Source organism: Phalacrocorax aristotelis, chromosome Z (genome assembly GCF_949628215.1).
Source record: "Phalacrocorax aristotelis chromosome Z, bGulAri2.1, whole genome shotgun sequence".
NCBI classification, from domain to species: domain Eukaryota; kingdom Metazoa; phylum Chordata; class Aves; order Suliformes; family Phalacrocoracidae; genus Phalacrocorax; species Phalacrocorax aristotelis.
In genome coordinates, this window is record NC_134311.1 from 29,195,397 (window position 1) to 29,217,441 (window position 22,045).

The window sequence follows — 22,045 nt, forward strand, 5'->3', positions numbered from 1 at the left end:
TCATTGCAATCGCTGCAGGCACACGATGCCCAGGGCACGGGCTCCCGGCTGTGCGGCATCGCCTGCCGTGGGGGCACTTCCCTGCAACGCTTACTGGGGAGCAAGTGCTGGGGGCTGTGCTGGGCCTGGGACTGCTGCTCCCCCGGGGGTCACTGAGGGTTTTGGGGGGGTGACCCAGGGTTTTGGAGTGCCTGCCCCCTGCGGAGCTCGGCACTGGCCTTGGGATGGGGGCACCCTGCTCTCTCCTGCCACCCGGGGTGTGGTGGCATGCCTGACACACACGGCGTATGCACTCCATCCCCCGCGTAGCGGCCCACGGACGAAGGGACCGCCACGGACAGCCGCCAGCCCGGCCGGACCAGGCCACCCCGCCCCCGGGCGGTGCCGGGACTCGAACCCACGACACCCGACGCAGCCTCGCTCGCCGCCTCTGCCCGCCACGGGCTCCGACTGCGCATGCCCAGAGGCCCCTCCTCGATCGGGGAGCGGCGGCGCACGTGCAGCCGGCGTGCGCGGAGGGGGGACGAGGGCAGCGGGAGCTGTGGGCAGCGCGCGTGCGCGCACGGGGGCGGGGCGGGGCGGGGCGGTCTCCCGGAGGGCGGCGGAGGCCGCGGCGGTTCTACCGCGCGGCGCGCGCTGCCGCCGGGCCCGGCGTCCTTCCTTCCCTCCTCCTCCCTCATCATGGACGAGCAGAGAGTGAGTGCCGGTGGCGGGAGCCTGCCTCCCCGCGGGTCGGGGCGGGCCGGGGTGGTGGGAGGTGAAGGCGGGCCGCTCGCCACTCAGCGGCGTGCACCGCCGGGCTGCGGCGAGCGGCTGCCTCCGGGAGCCGCCGCGGAGGTAGCCGGGGCCTTTCCCCGGGCTGTCGGCCTTGCCCAGGTGCGCGGAGAGGGGCGGTGGGGGCAGTGAGGCGTTACCCAGCGCCGTGAGAGCGGGCGGTGGCGCGGGAAGGGCAACGCCCCCCGCCCCGGGGCCGCTGTGAGGGCTGGGGGAGGCCTGGAGGGGCGGGGTGCCCAGCCGGAGGGGCTGCTCCCTGCCTGTCTGCTTCGGGTGCCGGCCTCACCCGGCAGTTGCCGCATCTTAATGAAACAGGGCTCTGGGGTAGAGCCCTCTCATACTGCGCATCCCTGTCGTAAGTAATTGTGGTGCGTACATAGGCCCTTCTATTCCCCATTGATGTAATCCTGTGTTGAAGAGAACTAATTAATAAAAGCGTTCTGTACTTCCCTTCCCCCCTCCCCCGGCTGCTGCCCTATAATTCTCTCCTTACCTTACTTGCCATCTGCCCCCTCAGGGAAATTACAGAGAAGCAGGGATGTGCCTGGCCAAGGGCTGCACTTTCTAAAAATTATACTCTCTGCAAAAAAGTTATGACTCAGCCTTTTGGCTTTCAGTCTAGCAGTCCAAAAGGACTTCTGTTACTGTCTCTGTGAAGACTGTTCTTTCCTTAGCTTGGAAACTGGTTTGTGAGTAGGGTCGGGATAACTAGCACTACTAATGGCTTGAAATTCACAGATTGCAGATGTTTGCTGTTTTAGGTAAATGTTTGTGTACTGGCACTTCATACTCATCTATGCTTTGGAAGGTGAGCTGTGAAATGCAAAAAAAAACCCTGTGCTTCTCATAGATGCTATGTGAATTTGAGTCTGTCTGCCTTTGCCTGCTTGATGTGAGATTAGCGCCTCGGAGAAGAAGTAAATGAGGGCTGCAGCTGTTGTGGGTGCTCTAGATGGATGTTCCCTAATGGTGTCAGTGATCATATTTGAATTTCAGTGCTTGTCAGAGGTTCTGAACACAGTAGTAAAATTGCACTTGATCTCATACTTTATAATACTTTGCCTCTTAGTTTGCTATTGTCACCTGTATTGTCTTAAGTACTCCTTCAAACTCTGGCAACTTCAATGTGTGGACAAGTGCAGAAGATAAATTAAACAGAGGCTAAGTATGTATGTCCTCTGGTTTGAAATTTGATCTGCACATGAAGGTTAGTATGACACAGGATTTTTGTCCTACGCCTGAAGCTGCATCAGAAACTCTTGTTCTGCATCCAGTCATGTCATAAGACTTCAGTATGATCTTGAGCAAGTTGACAACTTGCTTTATAAACAGAACTGATGTAATTGTTTAATTTATCGAAGTTTACTCTTTAACTTTTATGAGATGCCTACCTGCTTCAAGAGGTGCTCTGGGATGTTAGTTACTAGCTAATCAAAGAAGGGTATATTGTCTGCTTTTATGCTCCTGGCAAGACTGTAAGCCACCACATGTTGCAGGGCTTCCAATCCTTTTTCATATTCTTTTATGTTCTTTATCCCTTCCACGTCCATTGCTTTATGAATGCTGTGCTTTTTTTTTCTGCAGAGTGTATTAGATTCAGAGAATAAGAATAGGACAAAAAAGTGGAGAGCAATATGAAGCTCACTGATTGATAGGAGCAAAAATGAATTCTGTAATGAATATGCCACAATGTTTTGAAAATTAATTTGAAATTGACCTCACTGAACACACCCTAACCAGAGAGAAAACTAAAAGAAAATTATTTGTGATGGGATTCTATGAAATACAGCCATCAGTGGGTAATAGATTTAAATTCCCTTCAGTGGAGAAATACCAAGAAGCTTTACTGAGACGGGTGATGTTGTAATTCTTTTATGAAGTAATGCAGATGTAAGCCTCAACTGCTGCTTATGTTGGTAAGTTTTCTAGCACCCTTTTTTTTACATGTTATTGTAGTGACTGTTCAGAAATCCCTGTTAAAGGAAGAAATGGCAACAGTGGTGTTCTGAATTTGGCATTTGACTTTCCAAACATCCCAAGACATTTGGAAGAAAATCTATTTATTACATGTTAGTGATTAGAAAATTACATTAGAAAATATTGTATGTTAGTGATTCCTAAAACCTGAGTTTCTGTTCTGGGGGCTTGTGCCTTGGTGTTTAAGAAAAATTCTGTCTGCTGCTGGTGGGTATTTTCATCTACAAATGTGTCTGTGTTTGTAGAAGGCACCTAAACTTGTTCGAGTTTGACCAAACCTGATGGAATTTCTGTTTGGAGAAATTGGTAGTTTACTTTAAAAAAGCTGTACAGATCAGTTTGGTCAGCTAACTCTAACTTTAGATGTAGTGGAAAACCTTGCTGGACAGCTAGCTGTCTTACAGTTGCTGCCATGTATTTGGGCGTGTAAAGGCTTTCTAAGCATTCCTCAATGCAGAGCTCTTACTTTAATCGTATGTAGCTACAAAATACAAAAAAATTGTTTAGTACTATGTACAAGAAGACTAAATTTTTTTTTTCCATGTGATACAACCAAGTAAGCCCTAAAATCCTAGCTGAAAGAGGATTGGGAGTTTTCCTGTTCATCCAAATTGGCAGTTATGTTTATAGGATCTAAGGCTTAGCTGCGGCCTGTCAGACATGTGAAAACAATTGCCTCTGGTCAGCAGTGAGTGCAGAAGCAGCTGGTTGGACAATAGCATTTCATCTGCCATTTTAACATGTACAAAACTGTCCTTAAATGTGTTCAGTTTTAACCAGACAATGACAAGACTCTGTAATGAAGTGATCAAGACTTGCTATACCATATTTTTTTTTTCTGAAAGAAGCCAGTTTGGTCTTGTTCTTCATCCTCAGAGTCCTAATTTGAGTCACTGGTAGCTGGTCTGTTATATCTGGGCTGCATTAAAAGGAGTGTGGCCAGCAGATTGAGAGAGGTTAGCCTCCCCCCCGCCCTACTCAGCTCTAGTGAGACCACATTTGGAGTGCTGTGTGCAGTTTTGGGCCCCCCAGTTTAAGAAGGACAGGGAACTGCTTAAGCAAGTCCAGCGGAGAGCTACCAAGATGATCAGGGGACTGCAGCATCTCCCTTATGAGGACAGGCTGAGAGACCTGGGTTTGTTCAGCCTGGAGAAGAGAAGACTGAGGGGGGATTTCTTCAATACCTATAAATATCTGAAGGGTGGGTGTCAGGATGATGGGACTAGGCTCTTTTCAGTGGTGCCCAGTGACAGGCCAAGGGGCAATGGGCACAAATGGGAACACAGGAAGTTCTACCTCAATATGAGAAAAAACTTCTTTCCTGTGAGGGTGCCAGAGCAGTGGAACAGGCTTCCCAGGGAGGTTGTGGAGTCTCCTTCCCCGGAGACATTCAAAACCTGCCTGGACACGGTCCTGTGCCCCCTGCTCTGGGTGTGCCTGTGATCGTTACTTAACACCATCACAACACCTGTGGTAAAAGCAGTAGAATTTCACTTTCCTGTGCTAGTGGTTTAACTTTGTGAGTGTGACACTCTGCAAAGAGACAATGGGCTGGAGTGCCAACGAATATATCATTGCAGATTCATTGAAAACTGCTTTGGAAAGGGTTGGAAGAAACAGGTACGAGTGTGGTTTAGGACTAGTGGAGAGATTACTTATGCGGAATGCAGTGTCGAGGTTCGCTGTGGATGTTGTGGAACAATTAAATATTTTTCTTGCTTTTTAGCAAACAAATATGATCTAAGTAGTAAATGTTTATTAAGAAATTGCTTATGGGAGGGACCTCTGCAACATCTTTTTGGTGCTCTGGCTGTTTTTAAGGCGTGCTTATTAGCTCCCTGTGCTTTGATTTCCTAAATGTTGTCAAGTAACAAAGTTAATCTGAGCAACTTGAAACACTGAGCCCAACTGTTTAATAATGCCTTAATTATAATTAAGACAGGCTTTAATTTTTTAAAGAGCCAAATCTAGCATCTTGGAGTCAGATTTGTTTCTAGAACTTACTATCAATTATATGAATTAAGTAACAAAGTTCTTAGTTACCTCCTCACCTTGCTCTTTATTTATCCTTACATATGCTGATACACTCTGAGCTTTAATTATACAGCTTGACTTAGTTTTAACTACCAAATGTTGATGTGTTTTTGTCAGATTCTTAGAACATGTGACTGACTACTCAGCAAACTTAAATAAGACTACCAAGTCTAATTTAAAAATGCATTTTGGTGTGCTTAACAGTTTTGCCTACTTAATATGTATTTTGTAAGCTGAATCTACTGCTTTTTCATAGCTAGAGAAATACACCACAGAAATAACCTTGATTTTCTTTCTCAGCTATCAGTAAGCTTTGCTTTTTAAGGTAACTTTTAATTGGAATACAAAAGTATATTTAAAGGAATTAATTTTTTACTGTTGTAATTAAAATTTTGATTTTTAAATTTTAAAAATTGAATTAAAATTTTTCTAAAATGAATTCTAAAATTAAAGTAATTAAAAATATTTAACCACTTGTAGAGTAAGTTTACAGATCACTGTTGCATATTTATTCTGTATGTAGAATAAGCCATCAGCTTAGTTATTCAACACGAGCTGCTTTTGACAAAAGAAAATGCTAATTTTTCTTGTGGGTTAACTTCTTCCAGGTTTTGTGGTTTTGTTTTTTTTTCTCTCTCTCTCTTTATTGGTTCTCTCTTTGGTTGCACAAGCACAACCCTTCTGATCTGGAGAAGCTGTATATGGCAGAGTGGGGTGCCAGCAGGTAGTCTGGTTTAGATGATTTGAGAGTTGCAGTAACACGGCCAGCAAAACATGACAGTGGTGTATTATAAAACAGTCTTGATTTTTCTTAAGCTAACAACTGGAGATCTTTAGTTTGGTGGAGTGCTGCTTAGACCTTTGATACTCTTTCTCTCTTCTAACAAAATGTATTATCTGATCCCATGAGAATAGGAGTTGAATTCACCACTAGTGGAACATGTATGATGAATTTCCATGTATGTTGAAATGGTGATGGTTAAAAAAATTACAAGGTTCTTTTACAACTTCTCTCACTTGTTTTTGTAATTCTAGGAGACTCTGCAAAGGATTGTCTCTACTCTAGCGAACAAAAATGATGAAATTCACAACTTCATTGACATGCTGAACCACACAATAAAAAATGTTCAGGTATATATATATTAAGGCTAATACATTTGTAGCTGAGAGGGGAGCAACTTTCCAGTTTTGTCAGTCTCAAACCATTTGGGTAGTGTGTAAGGGATGGGCTATAAGAACCAAGTTTAAAATGCATCTTCATGGTGGAACCAGATAGGAAGACATTTTATTTTTTAAGTCTGTCTCTAGTTGAAAGTTATGACAGTTTTGCTTTTCATGTGAAAAGCTATTGTAGGATTTGATTTGTGTGGAAGAGAGAATCTGGATTTTTATGCAAGATCTCAGACTTCTGTTAGTTGGAATTTGTCTTTTTTTAGACTTTTAGTCTGCTTGGCAGACTGAAAAATGAGACCATCCTGACGCTTGGAAGAAAATTCTTTACTCTTTCTCTTTTCGGTAGTTGTAAGTTTTTAGGCTTAGGTTAAGTTACACCTAATTTTTAAAGCATCTATACTAGGGTGAGGTTTAGGTTCCTTTAGCCTATCAATAAGCCTTAAGTTGTTTGTTTTGTGCTAAAGCTCAGCCAAGTTAACTGCAGAAATGGAAATCATCCAGCAGATCTTTAAGCAGGCTTCCTGAGTGCAGCTTTTAGTATCAGATGAAACCATTTTATATGGAACTGAGTAACTACCTCCTTACAAACATCTAGCATTCCATATATAATTGTGAGAGGGAAATGAACGGCTTTTGGCATGGAACAAAATTGCCACGTCTGTTGGTTCTGTGCAAGTTTGAGTACCATGGAATTTTCATAGATTTTAGTCTTCAGTATCCTGATGTAGATCAGGACAGTCTGCTTAGGTGGTGTCCATCATTCCTAATGTTCTTTCTCTTTTAATAAGGTGAGGAGCAGTATCTAGTAAGGTGACGAGGTATCTAGTGGTCATGGCACAGCAAATTTGGGCTAACAATGTGACTTTCAGTCTGAAAGACTAGTCTGTGTTGTTTCCAGTACAAATTGCAGCAGTTTCAATTCTCTTCTCAGGTAAACTCTTCTAACGCAATCAGTGAGTTGGATGAAGAATTTGATGGTCTGTATTCTATATTGGATGAGATGAAGGGGAGTATGGCCAACACTATTCAGCAAGAAGAGGCTCGTAAAATTCAAGCTCTGCAGGTAACTATATAGCCTACATCTGTAAATTTTTGCAGCTGAGCAGAAGCAGTTTTAAACTCCGATTTTAAATCTCAATTGAAGGTGAAATTTTTGGTAGTGTTGCAAAAAAAAAAATGCAGTAAATGTAAGGTAAAAGTTTTCTTCGATGTAAGTACTTCTCTGGTCCCTTCTTCTAGGGTACTTCGTCTCTAGCATGTTTACGTTCTCAACATTGTTATGTAGAAAGGAAGTGGTATTACCTGTAGAGCTTGCAGGTGGAGAGTGGTTGCATAGGAGCAGGACTTAGATATGTTTACTACCTTCAAACTAATGAACAGCTTCTGGACTGAAATTGTTTTCTCTCCAGTTGGGAATATGAGCATCTGAACCTGTAGACATGCCTACGTGATTTGCTCAGGCTTGAACTTAAGAGTCAAGAATTACGCCAGGTGTCCTAAGCACAAAGGCTGGTCTCCTATTGACAGAACTGGCCATCCTCTGCTTGTTAACATCAAGCAAATTATATATGCACATGGAAGACATATAGGAATTGCTTGGGAACAGGTTACACTGGCGCCTGCTACTAAAGCTGCTATGTGAACTTCACCAGTTTGTAGTTGTATAATTTCAGGCAGGAGAATCTTTTCAGTGTGTTTTAGAGAAACAGAAACAAAACTGTAACTTTCTGAAACACTGTATAAAGCCTTACGTTTTTACAGTAGTGTGTAGCAAGTTGGCTCTAGCTTTCAGGATGTCTACTTGCATGGGGCCAAAGCACAGTTAAATCTTTCAAGAAGAAGATGTTTCTCCAGCTCTTTAAGTAATCCTAGTTGCAGCATTCTTCTGTCTAGTTCTTTTTCCTTATGCAAAGCAATAGGGAAGATATTTGTTTCTGTTAAAACTTCAGCTTCTCATGTCTAGTTAGTTTAAAGAAGTTCGAGGAGTGGTTTCCTGAAACAAACTCCACAGCCTTCCTTATAAGGTCTGGTTTATGTTCACACTTAAAAATTGGGTGTAAAACATGCCAGAAATTCTGAGTGCACAATCTAAGTTGAGCACTTGAGTGCACTCTCCCACCTCCAATTTAATCTTTCTCCCCATATATCTGTTTTAAGTCCTTCTGAAGTTTCTCAACAGACAGAGGTCTACCCACATCTGGGGACACTTAGGACTTAAATGCTTAAAGAGTAAGTGGCTCTCAATGAACAGCTCATAGGAGAAATTCAGCTATGGCATGTATCAGTTACTCTACCTTCCAGTGAAGAAAAACTAAAGTTAATCTTGCAAGAAATTATTCTGGAATGGAAAACTGTTTTGATAATTACTCATCTGGCCGTTTGGCTTAATCATTGAAATTTTTTGTTCATTCTGTTAATACCTGTTAATTTTCTGATACTTAATCTAATTTGATCAAGCTCAGGTGTGGTTGAATCATGTTCTTCTGAAAGCTTATCAGTGTGGTACAGCTGTATCAAGAATTGCTGCCTGTTATCTGTGTTGAACAGCTGAGCTGCTACTTAGTCAGAAGAGGATGAAGACAAGTAGAATGTTACAGATCACTGACACAGTTGTTAAGTGCCCTACTTGTCTTCCAGTTGAGGCTGTTCTCTACAGGCCCAAAGGACATTCTCATTACTTGATGACAGACCAAGCTTCCTCTATAACTGAGGCACTGCAAGAGTGCTTTTCCCAACAGTCAATCTACCAAACCAAACTAACATATCAAAACTGTTGCATCGAGTGTATTAATCCAAACAATTATCTTTGACTGGAACTAAAAATTAACTTTGTATGAGGAAACAAAGGAACTTCAGTGAGGTCTAAACATCCTGTTTAAAGGAATGGACTTGCTTAATTTATTGTCCTCTTAAAGTGCTTTTTGCTGTAGTTAGTCTCTAGGTGACTCTCTAGGTGACTAGATGCTTTTGTTGAGAATAAGCTGTATCCTAAAGTACTGGGGCTGCATAATGGTGAAGAAGGGTGAGGATTTAATATTTAGACTGATCCCTCCCAAAAAATTTCCTTGAAAGTTAAGGCCAAAATTTAGAAATTCTCCTTAATCCATTGCTTTGAAAAGATATTGCTTCATTTTGGGGCAGTGTATTTTAATGAGACTAAAGTGTTTATTTTTAACTCCCAAATGCAGATGCATCTCAGTAAGGTGCTGATGGAAGCATCCAGTTACCCTGTCATTTCTGCAAAGCTGTTTGAAAATGCCTCTGGCATTTGCTTCTCTCTTTTGAGGTGTTTGCCTGTGATGTTTTGGCAGTGTCATGGTATAACTGAGTTTGTCAGCACTGGGTATCCTCCAAAGAGGAGAGCAGCAATATTAGATGAATGACAGCTTGTGTTAATGGCATGCTTCAGAAGCTATCTGGAAACTGTACAAACTTCTAGCTGTTGGACTGTTTCCTTGCTGCTATTTTATCCTTGAACAGTAAATCTGAGAGGCATCTGGCAGTTGGCCCAGGTCAACTCGCCACACTTGCCAAAACTTCTGAAGTGCTTAAGACTGGTCTGTTCTCGAAGTTGATGCAACTGTTGGTTGCTTTTGAGGCAGTGACTACTTTAAAGCAAGCTGTCTTTGCTAAAGTGTTTAAAGAAGAATAATTACTTGCTGTTGATGTGTTTTGAGATATTACGTTTAAGTATCACGTGAGCAGAAAAACAGCTGTAGGTTGAATGGCTGTGCAAAAGCTGCTGGCAGGTTTAAAATGCGCATCTTGTTTAACCTACAGTATGTTTAGAATCCTGCAGAGTACTCAGAACTAATCTTTTTTAGGATTATACCTATAGTATATAATACCAGAAGTTCTTTGTGGATTGTTTTATACTGGGAATGGTAGTTTACTAATGACAAGTTCTAGATAATCCTGAAAGAAATTTCTTTTCTGCCCTTCTTTCTCTGTTCCCCTTCCTCTACTGTCCCCATTTGTTATACAGCAATATTGATTTTTCAGGGTTGTGTTGTGACAGTTCTAGAGCTGGTTGGGGATCAAATAATTGCCTTTTTGATGGCTACTGCTGCATTAAACAGTATCAGTTCATTGACGAAGTGCAGTTCTGTAAATAGAAATTGTAGTGCACGCAGATATAAGCATTTCTTTGCTTCTGAAATCCTGATGTTTGGAGAAACATGCCTTAAAATGAAATCTGGGTATTAAACCCGACTTCACCACCCATCGAACTTTTTCCCCTTTGGGTCTGTAGGATGTGCCATGTATCACTCTGCACATCAAGCGCAGTGAAATTCTAGTTAACACAATGTGTCAGAGGAGGTAATAGCCTTGATTGGATAAGGTAATAAGTTGTTACAAATCCATGGCAAAGCCCTGTAGTTCTAATACTGGTAGTTTATAAACCACCTTTTTTAACATGAGTACATCAAATTATTCCTACTTTCTGTTTTTGCTTCAGGATCAGCTTAGCCAGTGTAGTAATGCCCTAGAGAGTTCTGAAGAGCTGCTGGAACTTGCTGCGCAGTCGCTGGACATAAAGGACCCTGCGGAATTCTTAAAGGTAGAAAACATTGAATGGATGTGCGTAAGGCAGATGCTGGTATTTGTCTCAATTTGAAATATACTTTGCATTACTGTACTGGACCCTGCAAACTTAAGAGGAATAGTGAGATAAAACACATTCAATGCTCTGTAGAGGAGCCAAGTCAAGCACTATAGTTTTGAATTTTTATGCAGTCTTAAAGTAAGTTTGTTCTTAGGCGGGGGGAGGGGGAAGGAATGCCTTCTCCTGGACAGCTGTTATTGTTACACAAACCTGCACCAATGCTAGGTAAGCGAACCCAGGAAGTGAGGTTGAAATAAATCTCTATAGAGCTGAACCAAGACTTACCAAATGTGTGATGGCTAGCATTCAAAACTGTGGCAAGTGACCCGTCAGTTGCCCAGTGCTGTTACATGACGCTTGCAGAGAGTCTCTATATTCTAGCTGCAGCCATCCATGGATGACAAGATGTTTTGCAGAGTTTCATGCAAGCTGTGGATCTTTAATTTGCAAGCCTGAACTCTACAGCTGTCCTGAAAGATCTTAGGAAACTGAATTCAGGGCAACTCTTCCTCTGTTCCCCAAAGCCTTCTAATGCCTATGTATGCTTCGTAGGCAAGAGCCTAATCTGGGCCTCACATTGTGATTCGAATACAAATAATGTGTATTCTTCCACAGCAGGCCTGTAAATAAGACAATGTGTATCTATCTGGAAGAGTATACTTACAAATTAATAAAACAGTTCTACATATACACTGACTCAGTACACTGGGCTTGCTGAAATAATCCTGAGTCCTTACTTTTTTCTTTTGGCACAAATTGTCTTTGGATACTCTGGTAAATCAGCTCAAGAGAAACTAGCATAAAACTAAACTAAGGTTATTTTTTGAAATTTTTGTTTCTATGTTAGATATTTTGTGGCTTTATTTGCTGAATTGTCCTATTGGAAATCAAAAGAACAAGAATGCCAGCATACAGGAGGGTTCAGTGGTTAGATAGGATGTGATTTGACAATGCTGGGCAGCTCATCTGAGATGGACAGCTGCCTTTGTCAGTAGCCTTGAAAAAAACTAAATTCAAAGTAGTTAAGCCAGGACTGTCTTGCAGAAGACTTTTGAGTCCTGGCCACTGCATATTCCATGAGGCATAGAGGTTATGAAGAAGGCTCTTGTTTTTAAGTAGTTCTGTTTCTTCTACTGTCATGTAGGAAAACCAGTCAGTAGTTCCTGTAATAACTTTGGTTTAAGATAAACAAAGCTACCTCTTAAGCTAAATTATTTCTGAACACTTGGTTTCTTCTGCTTCCCACTTTGGGGATATAAAATTGGCTTTATAGCAGGGACAACTGTGTGTGTGTGTTTTTTGTTTGTTTGGGTTTTTTGTCCATGAGTGTGCTTTTTGCTTAATAAGAAATTTGGAAGTCCTCCACTTTTGTTTCACTTCAAACAGGGAAGCTACCGGATGTTTCTTGTCTCCTTTTTGGAAGGGAAAGTAGTTCAGCTGAATGGCAACTAGATTAAGTAGCAATGTTAACTCCAAGCATGGATTCAACAGACCTAATCAAGCCATCATTACTTAAACAATAACATTTAGTCTTAGGTTTGCCGTTCCTCTTGGTGAAGGACAGGGATTTTGTCTTTCCAAATGCTAGTTAATATTTATCTTTGAGATACCCTATCACCACTTCTGCATCTGCTTCAGTGCTATCATTTAAATGCTGAGAAAAATGATTTTCTGTGGTTTTCTGTGGTTTTGAATAATGACATATGGAGAGAGTCTTTTAGGAAGTATTGTTGGAATAGTGCAATAACTTTCAGAGGAAAAGTTGAAGCGTGTCCTGTTTTTTTTCTTGTTTGTCAGAGTATACATCCTATGATGTATAGCCAAACAAGTCAGGTATGGTTATATGCCACGAATAAGCACTTCATAGTTTCACAGAAAATACCATGGTAGTTAAATTTTACTGACTTGATTGCATAGCTCTTTAAAAATGTGATGGAGAGTAACTTAACTGATTAAGAGAAATCTGAGGAGACAAAGTCATGCCCAGGAAGTTGAGTAATTTGGAATTGGTTTGGTGTGGTTCTTGAGATCAGTTTTTCCCAGGTGATACATGGTTGCAGTTCTAACCAATATTATTAACATGCTTTATGGGAAAATTTATTTTTATGAAAATGTTAAACTCATTTTGATCTTCAAATCTGGGCACTACAGCTGAGATTGCTCTTAGCCTTCTTGCATGTTACCACCATTGATTCTCGCATGGAAATACTAACTACTTTCTCTCTCTTCTCCCTGACATGCATCAAGGCTGCCAGACAGATCAAAGATAGGTACAGTACAAAGTCTATCGCTTTTGTGTCTTTGAATTAACCTTATCCTTGAAAATGCATTTATTTTGAAAGGGTCATAGTCAGCTTAAATTCATTGACTCTTTCCTAAGTGTTTGTTGTGACATCACAACTTTTGGGAGAGAACTAAAAACTCTTTCTCATGTAGTGTTTTTACTTGCTGACTGCTGGCTTTTCATATCTTAATAAAGAGAAAGGTATTTTTTAATGCAGGGAATTAGATCTCTGCAGCAGCTATTTTTATTTATTATTCTTTAAGTATCTGTAAGTATGTAATTAATACGGTATATAATTATTAATAATAATAACATTCTGATTTATTTTTCATACCTGATGGCTGAAATTTAATAATGTTTCAAGCTGACTCTGTCCCTTTACATGATGAGAAAATCTTGTTGTTTCAGGTTTTTTAAGTACTTATAGACTTTTGCTAGCTAATCTTCCTTTTGAATGTAAAAAGTCATGTAGCTGTTGAGGTATTTCTGGTGACATCACTCTGCCTAATGTAAATGAAATTGCTATTTCTGATATCTTTTCTTTGAACTGTGTCTTGAAACTATTGTTTAGAAAGCAGCAGTTTACTGTTTCAAAATAAATGCTAAGGCCATTTCTCTTCACTTGGAAGAATAACTACATTCTGTGAGTCTGATTCTCTGGTTCAGAAATTTACTGTGATGTGCATAATATTTTGAAAGACACCTCACAGGGTGTTTCCAGCATGTGTTGCTCTTACAGACCACACAAGTTGGCATTCAATTTATAGGTTTTCAAGGAAGGGTCTGATTGGCTAAATTCTCTGAAGTTCTGTGTAAAATGAGTAATTGCTAAAGAAATTAGTCTTTGCTTTTTCAAAGGTTAAAGACTAACATCTGTCTCTAACACTTAACTCTGATTTGTCCTTAACAAATCAGAGGGATAGTGGCAGTGGCAGGAATCTTAACACTTTTTAGCTGTAATAAGCATCCTCTTACTCTTCTGGTTTCTTGAAATGATGTGTAATCTAATCCTTTTGAACCAACTGTGGCTGGTTCTTTTAAGATTGGTACCTACACGGAAGTTAAAAAGCTGCCTGAAGCTAACTACACAGTGTTCTCTTACCGCTAATCAAAGGATTATTCTTCCTTAAAGAGAGATTTACTATACCCATATGGCCGAGCAGTGGAATCTGCTAGGCAGCTGTCATGGAATAAGATTTTTTTTTTTAACACTGTCTTGGTCTAGCAGCAATTTAGGATTTATTAATATTTTTAAGATAGGTCACAAAATTAGGTTGTATAATTGTTAAGCATTAGCCAATTTAAGAGTGATTCAATGACATTGTCAAAATAGCAACTTAGTTAAAGATTCAAGAATGGGAAGGGTGACCTGAAACTTAGAGCAGGATTATACACACAGGTGGGGTTTAAATCAAATCACACACATAACACAGACAGACTGACAAACAGCTCTAAAGCAAGTTGCACACGTACACGCAGACAGACAGTTTAAATTGAATTGTGTGTGCACTCACACAGAGGTTAATGTGTGATTAAAGTTTATATTTTTGAGAGTTTCATGAATTACTCACTTTTATGTGCCGGCATTCATCAATGGATTCATCATCGGTGAATGTCGCCAAGTCAGGCCTTTGAGTCCTCACAAAATTGTTGATGGATGATCTTTTCATTCCTTGTGAAATCTGCCCTGAGAGGCGTCCCAGCTTGGGGAGATACTGGGTCACGCAGCCCACTGCAGTCCTGGAGAGCTCGAAAGGTCTCACTTTTAGATTGCTGTTTATAGAATCTCAAGGTGACTGGGTTTGGTCAGTATTTCCCATTTTGGCCGCAATTTGTGCTGAGTCATTCTGGTACAATAAGGCAGGCAGTGGATGGCCCAGGTGTGGCCAGAGGGTGCCTGGCCCCCAAGTCACTGTACTTGCGACCAAGGTAACAGCACAATGGGAGTTTTCCCAAAGCATGTGTGGCTTATCCTGATATCTCAGGGGGGTCCTGATGTACCGTTCAGGCGGCAGATGATGCAGGTGAAGCCAGCGATCACCTGGTGCTCAAGTCATTGCACTTGTGACTAAGATAACAGCACAATAGGGCTTATCCTGAGATGTCAGGGTGGCCTGGGGTGGGAGGGCTACACCACCACAGCAGCTCATACTGAATTTCAGATGTCAACTCTGTCTTGGGAAATCAGTTGACCTGTATCTTCTATGATGAGCCTTATATGCCAAAACTGTAACGCTTGCCACTCTCGACATGCTTGTATCTTTAATACTCAACTTCATCTTTCCTCCCCTTCCTTCATTACCTGAGGTTTTTTTCACCATCCTTTAATGTACCTCTAGTTAGGACACAATCTCTCTTACATACTAGTGAAATATAGAATCATAGAATGGTGTAGGTTGGAAGGGACCTTTAGAGGTCATCTAGTCCAACCCCCCTGCAGCATGCACGGACATCTTCAGCTAGATCAGGTTGCTCAAGGCCCCATCCAACCTGACCTTGAATGTTTCTAGGGATGGGGCATCTACCACATCTCTGGGAAACCTGTTCCAGTGTTTCACCACCTTCATAGTAAAAAATTTTTTCCTCATATCCAGTCTAAATCTACCTTCCTTTAGTTTAAAACCATTACTCCTTGTCTTGTCACAATAGGCCTTGTGAAAAAAAATTGTCCTCATCTTTCCTATAGTCACCCTTCAAGTACTGGAAGGCCGCAATAAGGACTCCATGTAGCCTTCTCTTCTCCAGGCTGAACAACCCCAACTTTCTCAGCCTGTCTTCATAGGAGAGGTGCTCCAGCCCTCGGATCATTTTTGTGTCCCTCCTCTGCACCCACTGCAACAGGTCCATGTCCTTCCTGTGTTGAGGGCTCCAGAGCTGGATGCAGTAATGGACTCCAGGTGGGGTCTTACCTGAGCAGAGTAGAGGGGCAGAATCCCCTCTCTGGCCCTGCTTGCCACTCTTCTTTTGATGCAGCCCAGGGTATGGGCTTTCTTGTCTGCAAGCACACATTGTTGGCTCATCTACAGCTTTTTGTTCATCAGTACCCCCAAGTCCTCTGCAGGGCTGCCCTCAATCTCTTCATTCCTCAGCCTGTTTGATACTGGAGATTGCCCCAAAACAGGTACAGGATGTTGCGTTTGGCCTTGTTGAACCTCATGAGGTTCTCACAGGCTCATCTCTCCAGCTTGTCCAGGTCTCCAGATGACATCCCATCCTTCTGGTGTGCCAGCTGCACTGCTCAGCTTGGTGTCATGTGCAAACTTGCTATGGCTACACTCGATCCCACTGTCCATGTTGTTGAAGATACTAAATAGTACTGGTCGCAGTACGGGTGCCTGAGGGACAACACTTGTCACTGCTCTCCATCTGGACATTGATCCATTGACCACTTCCCTCTGGATGTGACCATCCAGCCAGTGCCTTATCCACTGAACAAATCCACCCATCAAATCCATATCTCTTCAGTTTAGAGAAAAGGATACTGTGGGGAACTGTATCAAAGGCCTTGCAGAAGTCCAGGTAGATGACATCCGTTACACTTCCCTTGTCCACTGATGCAGTTGTTCCATCACAGAAGGCCACTAGGTGGGTCAGGCAGGACTTGACCTTGGTGAAGCCATGCTGGCTGCCTCGAATGACCTCCCTGTCCTCCATGTGCCTTAGCAAAGCTTCTAGGAGGATCTGTTCCATGATCTTCCCAGGCACAGAGGTGAGGCTGACAGGTCAGTAGTTCCATGGGTCCTCCTTTCTACCCGTTTTAAAGATGGGGACAATGTTTCCTTTTTTCTAGTCCCCAAGGACTTCACCTGATTGCCATGACTCTTCAAATATCATGGAGAGTGGCTTGTCAACTATATCAGCCAATTCCCTCAGGACTCTGAGATGCACCTCATCAGGTCCTGTAGACTTGTATATATCCAGGTTCCTCTGGCGGTCATGAACCTGATCTTCCCTTACAGTGGGAGGGTTTCATCTCCCTGGTCTCCATCCTGTAATCCATCGACTCGGGAGGGGTGAGGAGAGAGGTTACCAGTGAAGACTGAGGCAAAAAAGTTGTTGAATACCTCAGCCTTCTCCTCATGTGCTGGTACTAGGCCACTGTTCTTGTTCATTGGGGTGTATGCCTCCTTTGACACCCATTTTCTGGTTGACAAACCTGTAGAAGCCCTTCTTGTTATTCTTTGCACCCCTTGCCAAATTCAGCTCCAGCTGCGCCTTGGCCCTCCTGACCCCATCGCTACACAACCAGGCAGCTCCCTGTAGTCTTCCCAGGATACCTGTGCCTGCCTCCACTGCCCGTCCAGTTCGCTCTTGCTCTTTAGTTCGACCAGCAGGTCTCAACTCGGACATTCTGGTCCCTTCCCTTTCTTGCCTGATTTCTTACACCTGAGAACTGAGGGCTCTTGCACTTACTGCATATCACTTCCTCTCTCTAAAGGTGCCACAGATCTGTGGGTGTAAATTGATATGAGTGTTTGCAGTTGACTTTCTTTTGTGGTGTGTATATTACTGTCTGGTTAAGAATCTTTTTTTCTTAAAGCAGGAGTTAGGACCTGTGTGCTGTCTGAATCAGTGTTACTCAAATTCTGCTGTGTGGCCTGATGTCTTCAGAGTTACAGAACTATACAGAACTATACAAGAGACTTGTCATCCTGTTTTTTTGGTGGTGTAGTTGGAGTACAGGAGTGTCTTAGGAGCACTCAGAATAAGGACTGAGCTAAGATTTCAGAAGTGGGAATGGGATTTGTGTTTCATTGGAACTTTTAAGGCTGATCTGGTACTTGCATGTTCCAAGGCAATATGGTGTCTGCAACTTAAATGTTTCTTCATCCCCTGATAAGATTAGTGGTAGATATGAAATCAGAATATTCATCTTGTTCACTTCTATTTATAAATGCCTTCTGAGCAATATTGAACACATGAAAATGCACTTTGGAGGTAATGAGTGGATCCTGTTGAGCAGAAAAGATCTTTGGACCTCTTTAAACTAAGGTTTAAGTTTCACATTTCTAAGGATATAGTACATGATCCTGATTCTGCAGTGCTTTAGATTTTTCATACTTCCTGGTTCTGTGTAAAGTGATATAAGTTTTGTCTCTTATCCAAGTTTTTTCACTAATGAAAGAAGTTTTAAGCTCTGCTCTAATCAATTCTAGTCTTTCTTTGCCTAGTAATATGGAACGACTGGGGGCTTGCACCATATTCTCTTTGAGACAGTCACATTAGCAAAACTTTACAATTTGGTACGGACTCCAAAATAGAAACAGTGTTCTACTAGAAAAATGTTCTGGTCTTTGATCAGTATTTTGGCTAAGAGTTTGACATTAACAACACAGGTTATCTGATTGCTGGTTTTAAAAATGTCTGTATGACTTAAACAATGAAAAATACATTTTGCTAATGCTGCTTTCTTGACTTTAGAGTCACAATGGCTTCAGCGTTCCGCATCTCTCTGAAACCAAAGGTCAGTGATAGTATGACTCATTTGATGGTGGACTTCGCTCTAGAAAGGCGCATGCTCCAGGCTGTGAAGTTTTTGCCAGGTAAAAGCTGTGTGCACTGAGTTTAATTTGTTACTACCTGAACAACTTACAAAAACATACCTCTTGCACCCTAATGAGCAAATTTTTTAGAGTACCTAAACTCATTCATTGGATGTTAAGCTGAATACCTTGAGGCTAAAAGCTTTATAGTTTTATTGTATTTGTATATCATACAGCGTTTCAAAAAATAACATTGATCTCAGAAGAGAATGAGTCTTTCAGATCATGTTTTTTCTTGAGTTGTCAGTTCCTCTGTATTTCCTGAAGTTATTTTATCAAGACTGTACCTGCTAGTTTGAGGTTTAATGACACTCTGAAGGTAGTCATTTGCAGTAGTGTTAGGCACAGAACTGTAAACTGATATGTTGCCTGCAAGGGTGGTGATGTGGTCTGAAATGCGAGAGAGGGGTAATCTACAAGAGCAGCGATATTACCAGTATACAACATGTGTATTGATGCATCTGTTTGTTACTGTCTGAAAGTAAACTTAGGTACAGTATTGCAGTATATATCTTCTATGTCTTTTTATTCATATTGGTTTCCTGTTTAAACCACTTTGCCCTTGACCGATACCAGGAATACATTGACAAGAATACTGCTGGCAGGAGTGTAAATTCTTTTGTCTCTAGGTCACTAATCCAAACCTGTTAAGGACTTGGCAGCATCAGTTTACATTTCTGCCCATTTATCTTGTATGCTGGAGATACAGTATGTGGTAGCAAGTGTAGTAAATTACCAACATTATTCCTAGTGGTCAGCTAGCAGTGTCTAGGCAGAAATTTGTCTTTTAGTCTGTCCTGGTTTTGGCTGGGATAGAGTTAATTTTCTTCCTAGTAGCTGGCGTGTTGCTGTGTTTTGGATTTAGGATTGGAATAATGTTGATAACCGATGTTTTAGTTGTTGCTGAGCAGTGCTTACACTAAGCCAAGGATTTTCCAGCTTCTCATAATGCCCTGCCAACAAGGAGGCTGGAGGTACACAAGAAGCTGGGGGTGACACAGCCAGGACAGCTGTCCCAAATGACCGAAGGGGTATTCTGTACCATATGACATCATGCTGAACAAAAAAACTGGGGAGGCTGGCTGGGAGGGTGAGGCCACTGCTCAGGAACTGGCTGGGCATCGGTCAGCGGTTGGTGAGCAACTGCATTGTGCACCACTTGTTTTGTCTATTCTTTTATCATTATAATTTCCCTTCTTTTTCTGTCCTATTAAATTGTCTTTATCTCAACCCACAAGCTTTATCGTTTTCCTTATTCTTTCCCCCATCCCACTAGTGTGGGGGGTGAGCAAACAGCTGTGTGGTGTTTGGCTGCCCGAGAAGTTAGACTCTGGGTGGCAGTCATGGGTCTGTATTTCATAGATAAGGGTACAAGGTAGGTAAGCTGATCACATGTTTAACAGGAATGGGAGTGTAAAGATGTAAGAGCAGGTATGAACAAACTCTTGTATCTAGATGAAGATATTTAGTATGACCCTTCTTGTACACACATTGTCCTTATCAAACACGTAGGCATTTGAATTGTTTGGGTATTTGATTTTTAAACAGGAAAATTAACTGTATATTAGTCTTGCTTTCTTCTACTGTAGCACCAAGCTATCAAATTACTCTGACACCCAATACTGATAGCTCAAACTGTTGCAGGCAAAATATTAATGTCCTTGCCTGGGAGATTGAAAACAGGTTTGTTGTTGTGGTAATGCAGGCACTTGAACACTGCTTGCTAGAATTGTGCTGAAGACTTGGTCACTCCAAACACATGGAAGATTCTTCAGCTGGTATCTTATACCATGACAAAAATAATTGGGGTAGGTAGCTAAACCTACAGGCATGTGTTCTGAAATACCTGCCCTTACCTTAACTTTTCTTTTGCCTAAGAAGGGATCTTAGGCAAATGATGATGTTATTCTCAAATTGTTGTTGGATGACTTTGAAATTTGATGGAAAATACATGTTTTTAACACTGGAGATTTGTTGTAGTTTAACCCTGGCAGGCAGCTAAGCACCATACAGCTGCTTGCCCACTCCCCCCTGCTGTGGTGGGATGGGGAAGAGAATCAGGAGAGTAAAAATAAGAAAACTTGTGGGTTGAAATACAGTTTAAGTCAAGCAACAGCGGCATGATAAGTTAATTCATTCACTTCTTCCCATGGGCATGCAGGTATTCAGCCATCTCCAGGAAAGCAGAGCTCCATCACACATAACAGTGACTTGGGAAGACAAACACCGTCACTACGAACGCCCCCTCTTCCTCCTTCTTCCCCCAGCTTTATATGCTGAGCATGACCTCATATGGTGTGGAAATTTCGTGGGTCAGCTGGGGTTCCAGCTGTCTCCCCTCCCAGCTTCTTGTGCACCTACTACTGGTGGTGTGGGTTGAGAAGCAGAAAATGCCGTGACTCTGTTCAGCAATACCTAAAAGCTCTGTGTTATTGAAACTGTTTCCATCACAAATCCAAAGCATAGCACCATACAAGCCTTTATGAAGAAATGTAACTGTCCCAGCCAAAACCAGTACAAACCTAAATACTTTTGCTTTCAGTCTCTTCTGTGCTGCTTATTTGTGCTCAAGCATTTTAAGCCTATACCACCAGTTTCAGTGTAATTCCTGCTTGGCTTAAACTGTGGGGATGTGAGAGGTGAAAGTAGTCCTAGGTTAAAATACTTGAACACATCACAAAGGGAAAGTGTGAGAAGGTGTGAAGTAGTGTGAATAAAGCACACTCGGCCTTCTGCTTCTAATGGACCTCCTATACCTAGGAGGTGTTTGTCTCTAGATGGAAGAAGTACTCATCTCTGACTCAATGATAATTAATGTGATGCTGATTGTCATTGGTCATTGTGGAGGGAAGCCGTGGCTAACAATCTGTTCAGGAAATAGTTGTTTCAGCTGCATAATGGCAACCTGTATGCAATTAGGACTTGGTTACTGGGACATAACGATACAGAATTAAGAGAGTTAAGGGTTTGAGATTATGAAAAGGGATGATTTTTGACAAACAAAATCTGCAGTTCTGTAAGATCTACAGATGCTTCAGTATTGCACTTTTTTGGTACTCCTGCTTGACATATTGACTTGCAGGCCACTTTTATATCTATTTCAAGATCATGTGAATGCTGAAACAAAAGAAAAGTGTTTGCAGATCCCTCCTCCAAAACCTGCAAAGGACAAAGCATCTTTTTCACTTCTTCCAGCAAAAGTCTTCCTTGAATGTAACTTAGATGCTACAAAGAGTATGCAAATACCTTCTTTTGAAAAATATTTTCCAGTCACTTATGTGTCTTTGATTTCATGGAAGTAGGCTTCTATTGTCTATAAATAAAATTTCAGTCTTTTCTTTAGTAAATCTTAAGAATTCTTTCCCCTTCTTTCAAGACACAGGATGAAAAGGAAAGAAAACTAAGTAACTGCTTACTGTCTAGTGGAAACTATTAGAATCATAGAATCATTAATGTTGGAAAAGACCTCTAGGATCATCCAGTCCAACTGTCAACCCAACACTACCATGTCTCTTAAACCATGCCCTGAAGTGCCATGCCTACACGCCTTTTAAATACCTCCAGGGATGGTGACGCCACCACCTCTCTGGGCAGCCTGTTCCAATAACCGACTACTCCTTCAGGAAAGATATTTTTCTTGTATCAAACATAAAC

At 41.8% G+C, this 22,045-nt stretch overlaps 1 protein-coding gene across 3 annotated transcripts in view; it reads left to right on the forward strand.

Annotated features, from left to right (window-relative positions):
* Positions 1-576: 576 nt before the first annotated feature.
* The window catches only part of FSD1L (fibronectin type III and SPRY domain containing 1 like), a 37,448-nt gene continuing 15,979 nt past the window's right edge, over positions 577-22,045 (forward strand). For all 3 annotated transcript variants that reach the window (XM_075078383.1, XM_075078384.1, XM_075078385.1), the window contains exons 1-6: positions 577-696; positions 5,821-5,916; positions 6,890-7,021; positions 10,418-10,519; positions 12,812-12,834; positions 18,270-18,391. In XM_075078383.1, coding sequence (XP_074934484.1) covers positions 682-696; positions 5,821-5,916; positions 6,890-7,021; positions 10,418-10,519; positions 12,812-12,834; positions 18,270-18,391 — 490 coding nt within the window. In that variant the 5' untranslated portion in view covers positions 577-681. The remainder of the gene's footprint in view (positions 697-5,820; positions 5,917-6,889; positions 7,022-10,417; positions 10,520-12,811; positions 12,835-18,269; positions 18,392-22,045) is intronic.